Source organism: Myotis davidii, unplaced genomic scaffold, assembly GCF_000327345.1.
Source record: "Myotis davidii unplaced genomic scaffold, ASM32734v1 scaffold299, whole genome shotgun sequence".
In the NCBI taxonomy this organism is placed as follows: Eukaryota; Metazoa; Chordata; class Mammalia; order Chiroptera; family Vespertilionidae; genus Myotis; species Myotis davidii.
The window spans coordinates 4666158-4674919 of record NW_006293088.1 but is presented as its reverse complement, the minus strand read 5'-3'; the positions used below and the strand labels follow the sequence as shown (position 1 = coordinate 4674919).

The window sequence follows — 8762 nt, the reverse complement described above, 5'->3', positions numbered from 1 at the left end:
TCCCTTGACCTTCTCCTGCCCAAGAATGCACTTGGGTTTGGTTTGGCTTGTGCAGGCTCCCCTGGGGTCATTGGCTTAAGTCAGGGCTGGTAGATTAACAGAGTTAACACCCAAAAGCATGAGTTATTTCCACAAGTTCCCTCCCAAGATGGGGAGCCTGGCCGGCTGCATGGCTGCCCCTTTCAAGGCAAGCGAGCCGCTCCGCGTTCTGGATGAGGAAGGCCGGAGGCCTTTGTGGGCCGGGTGTGGGTTTGAATCCCAAGGTGCAGTCCCTTATTCGTGCTCTTAGCCTGCGGGAGCCGATGGTCCCCAGGTACAGGGTTGGCTGCACAGTCACCCGGGGAACTTGTTAAAAGACACAGATTCCATGCCCCCCCCCACCCCCACCCCCGAAATCAATATTAACTGGGAGTAGGGCCCCGGAGGCCGTCTCTTAAAAAATGCACATCCTGGTGTCTACAGCTGGGCCCTGTGGCTGTCCCCCCCCCCCCCCGCCCCCGCCCCGGGCGGGGCAGGTGCTCACTCTGTTCTGTCCTGCAGGTCCACGTGAAATCGGAGGTCCTCGCGGTCAAGCTATCCCAGGAGATAAACTATGCGAAGAGCCTGTACTATGAACAGCAGCTGATGCTGAGGCTCAGTGAGAACCAGGAGCAGCTGGAGCTGGACTCCTGAGGCTGAGGCTGCGCGGGGCTCGGACCCCCCTGCCAGCCGGAGCCTGAGGTAGAGGCCAAGCCTCAGCTCGGTTTGGGGGACGATCTCAAGGAACGAGAGGAAGCAATGCTGATGGGGACACTAATGGAAACCAACCGCATTGATCTGTGGGCCAGGGGTCACTTTAGATTATGGGGACGTAATTTTTTAAAGGTATCGGTTGAATAACGTTAAAAAGTGTCTGAGATGAACCTAATTTTTGGACTGCCCTGTATTTTGTTACCATGTATATATGTACAACTGTGTTTGTAAATATGTAGGCGTATTTCCCAGCAGGGCCTGTGATGTGTGTAAAGGCTTATTGACTGTAAAGTAATATAAAGTTATATTGGATCTTCTGTTGCACTAACTCCACGCGTCTGGTTCAGGGAACTCTCTGAAAGGCACTCGAAAGCCGGAGCGTGTCAGGTCTCAGGGCCGGAAACCAGCGAGTTCCCAGCGCAGGGGCCTGTGGGTGGCGGGCGGTGCTGGAGAGCCCCCTTGGACCTGCGGATCTCGGGCCGGAACCGGAGCCGGCCCTCGCAGAGGCAGGGAATGGCCCCGAAACCCATCTTTTCTGTATTTCTCTCCCCCATTTTAAAGCCAGGTGTTGGATTATGACAGGTTATTTTCCTGCCCGTCTCCTGCTTCGCCGGGCTTTGAGGGAAATCGGGTGTTGTGACCGCACTCGCCCACACGAGCACCAAGCTTTCCCTGGGTGAGTATCGGGGAGTCCGTTTGGTTTCGAAGGAAAAAGTCCGTGGAAATCTTTGTTTTAACAAATCAAAAATCCGCACGTTTCCTGAGGCCCACAGTAAGGACGCTTTCCTCCTGGGCAGCAGCGGAGAAGGGCCGAGGACTTCGGAATAAAGCCGCAGGCACCAGCTCCACACACACAGCCGGCCGGACGCAGTGGCGGGGACACGGGGCGAGCGAGAGGGCGTGTCTTAGGAAAGGGAAGGAAGTATGAGTATTAAAGGGCTGGGTCACTTCATGGTACCAAGATGTGGCCAGACCTCCCTGTGCGTGGCTTTCGGTTCCGACGCCACAAGGCCATATGCGTGCCTCCCTTTCCCGGGCCTCGTTGTGTTTTCCTTTTCTGTGAAGAAGAGACAAGTTGGGGGTTGGGGGAAGGGATTCACTATAAAATGAATGACTAGCCTTGTGATTTAAAATTTTTATTTTCATAAAGCTAATCAGTGTCCACCACCATGTCAGATGCAGCCGAGATCTGAAGTGACTTGGTGGGCCAGTGGGCGTGGAGACAGCTTCCAACGCATGACCCAGGTCCTTCTAAGATACAGATGACACTGGTCTCGCCTCTCCCTCCCGCAGGGGTGTGGGGTGGTCCCTAAAGAAGCAAGAGGCACTTCAGCACAGTGTTCAAGTGCTTCAGCTCAGGGTGTTCGCAAGGGTGGCCTTGCAATCCAGGGTCTGGTGTCACTGCACCCAGATTCCGGGACCTGCAGAGCTGCCACCTGGTCCTGCAGGGCTGTTGGTTGGTTGGCTGGTTGGCTGGTTGGTGGGTTTTTGCTGACGGGCAGTCGGGCCACGCAGTGCTCTGGGGCCTGGCCTCCCTCCCTGCACCCCACACATTCGCCTCCACAGCCCGCCGCCTCCATCACGACCTCTTCCAGATGAGGCCCTGGGAAGGGCTGTCATCAGAGCCTCTGTCACTTTCTGGAATGAAGTCCCTGAATCTCTGTGCCATGGTGAGGAGCTTAGTGTTACTAAAGAGAACGAGTCTGCCTTCCGCCCGCAGCAACGGGATATTCTGGGCTCTGACGGCAGAAAGCCGGGCGGGCGGGCGTCCTGCAGGATGGTGCTTCCCGGCCCAGGCCCCCCCACCCTCCTTTCTAATTTAATCGGCCCTTGAAATAGTTGTCCATCTCCCCCGATTGCGCAACGCCTCCCTGACATTTGCGCCTGAGAATGTTCCAGTGGGATCCAAAGACCAAACGGGGTGGGGCTGGGTGGGGGCAGGTGGGCACCACCGAGAGCTCTCTGGGCGCCCTGCCTTTGCCGCCTGCATGCCAGGTGTGGCGAGGAGGCCTCGGGGGCTCTGGGCGCAGGTTCCTAGTTTGCCAGGAAGGAATCCGAAGCTCTGAGGGAAGCAGCTCTGGTCCTGGCTCCATGGATGCCTGTTTCCTTGCGAGCTGGGCTTCAGCCAGCGATGCCCGAGGCTCGGTGAGGACCGTCTCCACCGCTTCTCATGCTGCCTCCGGTCACGGTTCCTCCCCGAGGAAAGTGAAGTAAACGGAAAGAGAAATCGGATAAGGAGAAATCCAAAGCCATCCTAATTCCCTGACCCAGCCCAGCTGGCCAGCCCAGGCCGCTGCCCAACCACAGCTGCTTTCTCTGCCCATGGAGAGGCCAGCCAGAGGGCACCGCTGGGCCTGGCCACCCTCGCCGAGAGGGGACAGCAGCCTCCCAGCCCCAGTGTCTCGCTGCTGGGTGGTGCCCACCTCCAGCTCAGAAGGTTCCAGGGCCACTTGGTTTTTAAGTGGCATCTGGGCCTCAAAATGCCGCCGTGGCTGCTTGAGGTGACCCTGAGAACAGACACCCGGTGCCGTGTGTAAACACCACCACAGCTGCCAGCCCGGCCGGCTCTTCCGCTCGCTTCTCATGTCGGGGTCGTTCTTGTTCTTCCTGTGGAATAAAATGCTTTGTTACCTTCCCAGGCCTGTGGTTTTCTTGGTGTTGCAGATTCTAGAACCATCTCCAGTGACAAATGCCCAGTGTGTTACAGCGTTCACATTCATGCCCCCTCTCCCTTTGCTGCACGGAGGCACATCACCCGGGCCAATCCTGCCCCTGACCCGCACTGGACACTTTCCGTCCGCAGGCCCGGGGTCGGGGTGTCCCACCACGCCGAGGTTGCTGGGCTGGGCCTGGCAGCGGGAGGTTGCCACTTACCAAGAAGGGGAGACTCAGGGGGAGCAGGTTTGGGGCTCCCTCAGCACATGCTAAGTTCAGGGTCCTGCTTGTTATCCACGAGAGTAGCCAGGAAGGCAGTGGCCTGAGAGTCCGGAATTGAGGCGATCGCGTCCAGGCTGGAGGCGCCGCTTGGGAGCCATCAGTGCACGAGTGACAGGTGGACCCTGGATGGAAGCCCCAGAGGACAGTGGGGGCAGTGAGAAGAGCCCCAGAGCTGAGCCCCAGGGGTCCCCCAAGTGTAGAGTCAGGCAGATAGAGAGGAACAATGAGGGGACCCGAGCAGGACCATGGGGGACGTGCCTGTGAAGCCGGGAGTGGGGCCTGGGAGCCGACCAGGATGGTTTGAGAGCGGGATTAACTGGCCAGCGCTGCCGAGGAGTCAGGTCGCATGAGACCAGCAGTTACTATCGGGTACAGCGAGCAGGTCCCGGATACCTCCCTGAGGGTGAAAGCCGATGGCAGCGGTTTCCAGGGAAAAAGGGGAATCGGGGGCGACACTGACTGACTGAGCTGTTCATGGGAGGACAGATGGCCGGCACTTCAGGGGAGAAGGCACGATGAAGGAAGGCAGTAACGAGAGAGGGAGCCGGTGGGCAGGTGGGGAAGCGGCAGGAGATGCTCATGTGGTCGCTTCTGTTTCCTGGGAGATTAGCAGAGAGACCAGGGCGGGGGGAGGGACTTGGAGAGGGGAGAGGATGTGCAGCTGTCAGTCAGGCCTGGGAAGGGAGCTGACCAGGAGCACGAGGGCCCATTTGGGGTTGGGGGTCATGAGTTACAATGAGACCAGGCAGCCTTGTTCAGCGCGGATTAGGCAAAGAATTGGATTTAATCAAGGAACGCACCCCCTTGCCTATTCCGACACCCCACCCACCGATGCCCCCAGAACCCAGCAAGAGCCAGTCAGAACCAACTGTCACACAAACCCTACACATCCCAAACCAAACCAACGCCCTTTCTACATGCGGAGACCGTGGAGGTATGGCTAACAACCCCACATGAGAGAGCGCCCACTAGAATATTTCAGGGCAGTTATTGCTGCATTTTCCCCTCCTTGCCCCCCCCCCCCCCCCACCCCCCCCCCCAACCACGTCACCACCTCAAGACCAATAGCCTCTTGCCCGTGTGCTCACTGCACTCCTGTAGTCATCGCATCCAGGCGTGTACACATATACACACATTCACGTATAATTCCCGACATTTGCTTTTAGGAAGTTGGAATCCTACATACCCTTTGCAACTTCTCGGTGTCACCTTTAGGTTGGTGTACCTGTCTTCTCTTCGACGCTGCGTAATATATTTTTTTTGATGCTAAAGTTTTGTAATTACTCGACGATTCCTCCCTGGTGGGCCTTCCCTCGGCTTTCAGGCCACCCACCTCTTTCCCCCAAGAACAACCTCCCCTGAATGTGCATAGGCACTAATTTTATTTCCGTGCTGATTCCCAGGGGCCAGGGGTTAGAGGGTACATGCAAGATCGCGTTCCCAAATGCTGGTGGGAACGCGGCGGGCAGGAGTCGCCTATCCCAGCGCCTCCGCCTGCCCGTCAGACAGGTACAAAGTGGTGCCTCAGTTTCCCTAGTATTGGGCCATCTTTTCCTTGGTGGGAATTTAAGTTAGGAATGGCTGCTGAGTTACAACATCTATTATTGTGACTGTATTGTTTTTCCTCCATTAATTTTTTTCAATGTAATATTATGTTGATAAATTTCCTGATTCCACACCACCCTTACTCCCTGGAATACACCCCACTTGGTCATACTGTGTTCATTTGTTATTCTTTTGACACATTTTCTTGTCCTGTTTGCTAATATTTTCGAGTCTTTGCATCTTTAAAATGAGGGAGGTCACTCAGCCCATATGGGTCAGTGGTTGAGCACCGACCTATGAACCAGGAGGTCATGGTTCAATTCCTGGTCAGGACACATGCCTGGATTGCATACTTGATCCCCAGTGTGGGGCATGCAGGAGGCAGCCCATCAATGATTCTCTCTCATCATAGATGCTTCTATCTCTAGCTCCCCCTTCCTCTCTGAAATCAATAAAAATATAAATTTTTAAAATATAAAAAATTAAATAAGGGGGGGTCTATAATTTTCTTTTTTTCTTAGTTTCTTCATCATATTTTAGAATTAAAACGATGCTGCCTTTATAAGATGGACTAGGGAGATTTCCATCGTCTTCGATGGCCCATACTTAAGTTACATTAGAATTCCCTGTTCTAGTTTTTAAAGTTCGGTGAAAGTAGGCCATAAACCCGTCAGGTTCTAGAATTTTTTCAGTAGTTCCCTGCAGCCATCACCCCACTGTGCCCTCCATTAACTGGAATATTCAAGTTTCCCCTCTCTTCATGCGTCTATTTTTGTGGCATATTTGGTTTTTAAAAACCACCCAGTTCTCTTAGGTCTGTTAATTTGTTGCACATGTGCTCATAGGATTATTTTAATACCCTCTCTTCCTGGTTATTTTTCCTTTCTCACTCCTCAGCTTGCATCTTTTTACTCTTTGTTTTCCATAGCTGAGTTTTTGAGGCCGTTACTGTTCTCTTCCTAGAACAAGTTCAGGATGTGTTTCCGGCCGCTGCTTGTTTTCATTATTCCATGGATCGCATTTTCAGCCTCTGATGCCCCATACCTGGCTTATTTTATTTCACTGTTCTTCTCTTGCTTGCTAAGATAATCACTTATTTTTATTTTTGTTTTTTTCACCTTCTTGAATAAGGACATTTGAAGGTTATAAATTTTCTTTTGAATACAGCTTTATTTATCTCACAAACTTTGGTGTTAAGCATTCTTTCATTTTCTTTTTACATAGTACTTAATTTTACTTTTGATTTCTTTGGTCTAGGACAGTGATGGCAAACCTTTTGAGCTCGGCGTGTCAGATAGTAAAACAAAGACTTATATTTTTGATATTCATTGTATATATTTAAATGCCATTTAACAAAGAAAAATCAACCAAAAAAAATGAGTTCACGTGTCATCTCTGACACACATGCCATAGGTTCACCATCACTGGCCTAGGAGCTACCTAGGAATATGTTTGCAATTTCTAAATATTTTCAAAAGTTATCTTCCTTAAATTAGTTATTTCACATAGTGGATTATAATCAGTTCATGTAACCTGAAGTTTTCCACATTTGTTTAAAAGTCTGCTGTGGTTTTCTTATTGCCCAAATACTTGACCACTTTTTATAAATGTTCCATGAACACAGGAAGCAAAACTCTCTTCTCTTTGAGGCATGTAAATATAGGCAGGTAGGGAAATGGATGGACGGATGCCTGTGTACTTACAGATACAACTTCACAGGCAACATTGTCAAACCCTGCACGCTCGCTCTTAGCTTTGTGTCTAAGAGAGCTCTGACCTACATCTTCAAGTGGCCAGAGAAGCGATGTCTCAGTTCCGCTGTTCGCCTCGGAAACGGCAGTAAGTCCTTGAAGTAAACACGGCGAGAAAGAACACACAGCAGCTTTCATGAGTCCCTTGGCCTCCTGGGAAGGCAGTTGGAGCTGTAGAGCGCTGGATGCTGGAACAATGGCACCGGGAGCTGCCTTCCCTTCCCCCCACGCGTGGCTCTCAGAGGAGCCAGGCCATGCTCCCCACGGGCCTCGCCCACGCAGCACTCACGGTGTAAATAGCTCCCGAGGGGCAATAAAACTCTGCACCTCCTGCCTGTTCTGGTCGGACTCAAAAGCACCAAAAAGCCCAGTGGTTGAGCGTCGACCTATGAACCAGGAGCTCAGGGTTCGATTCCCAGTCAGGGCACATGCCTGGATTGTGGGCTCCATCCCCAATAGGGGACGTGCAGGAGGCAGCCAATCAATGATTCTCATCATTGATGTTTCTCTCCCTCTCCCTTCCTCTCTGTAGTCAATTAAAATATATATATTTTTAAAGGGCATCAAAAAGTCATGGGTGCCCGTTCCCTTGGAGGAAACGTGTGGGTCTGGGCTGGGCTGACCCTTGGAATCTGGGCAGGTGAGGCCCCGAGGGAGGGGATGTGTGGGGAGGGGCACCAGGGAGGTTCTGAGACCACCCCAGCGACACTTAGGGGCAGGGTGCTGCCTTCGGGGCATGTTTTCCTAAGATACTTCACTTCAGGGGTACGAGGCCCCCGGGAAGCCCGGCCAAGCCTGCGGAAAGGCAGCTCCATGCTGTGTCGTGGTTTGTCCACAGAGGCCACCCATCCCTAGAGGCTCCGGACAGCACAGGAGGCTGACAGCAGTCACTGGGCCTCTGCAGCCCTTGCCAGGCATCTGCCTGGGTACCAGGGCGGTGCTGGGGGCCAGGGCTGTGCAATGAACAGGGTTGCACTCTCGCTGCCCTCAGGATAGCGGGCATCAGGGTGGGCAGGGAAGACTTCATGGGGGAGGAGGCAGGTAGGCTGAGCCCAGAAGGTCTGAGAAGAGCTAGTGAGGCTAGGAGGAAAGGGCGGTGCACACGCAAAGTCCAGGCGGTCGGTGTGAACAAGATGAGGCTGAGTGTGAACGAGACGAGGCTGAGTGTGAACAAGATGAGGCTGAGTGTGAACAAGACACAGCTGGAGAGAGGTGGCCAGGGGCCAGGTCAGATTGGGCTTTGTAAGTCGTATAGGAAAGGTGTTAAACAGGAGATTTCACTGTAAAATTGACGTAAAAATGGGGAATGGGTAGAATGAGTCAAGAGAGGAAGCCTGTGCCCCGGCTGGTTTGGCTCAGTGGGTAGAGTGTCGGCTCTGGGACTGAAGGGCCCTGGGTTCGATTCTGGTCAAGGCACATACCTCGGTTGCAGGCTCAATCCCCGGCCCTGATCAGGGCACGTGGGGGAGGCAACCAATTGATGTGTCTCACATCAATGTTCCTCTCTCTCTGTCTCTCCTCCTCCCGTCCACTCTCTCTCTCTCAAAAAAAAAAAAAATGAATGGAAAAAAATATCCTCGGGTGAGGATAACAAACACAAAAAGAGGAAGGCTGTGCCGTGCTCCAGGTAAGACACGGTGGGCAAAGTCCAGGGAGGGCAGTGGAGAGGACTTGGGATATGTTTTCAAAGAAGAGATGAGAGAGGAATTGCTTTAATGTAGAGGATTCGGGGGAGAGGCATGAAGGGTAGTTCCAGCTTAAGTAGCCAGGAGCCGTGGTGTGACTGCCGCGATGGGG

At 53.1% G+C, this 8762-nt stretch overlaps 1 protein-coding gene across 1 annotated transcript in view; it reads left to right on the top strand.

Annotated features, from left to right (window-relative positions):
- Positions 1-1053, top strand: part of VPS13D (vacuolar protein sorting 13 homolog D (S. cerevisiae)) — a 236959-nt gene extending 235906 nt beyond the window's left edge. Inside the window, 1 exon segment of the mRNA XM_006766790.2 lies at positions 541-1053. Coding sequence (XP_006766853.1) covers positions 541-672 — 132 coding nt within the window. The 3' untranslated portion in view covers positions 673-1053.
- Positions 1054-8762: the final 7709 nt, after the last annotated feature.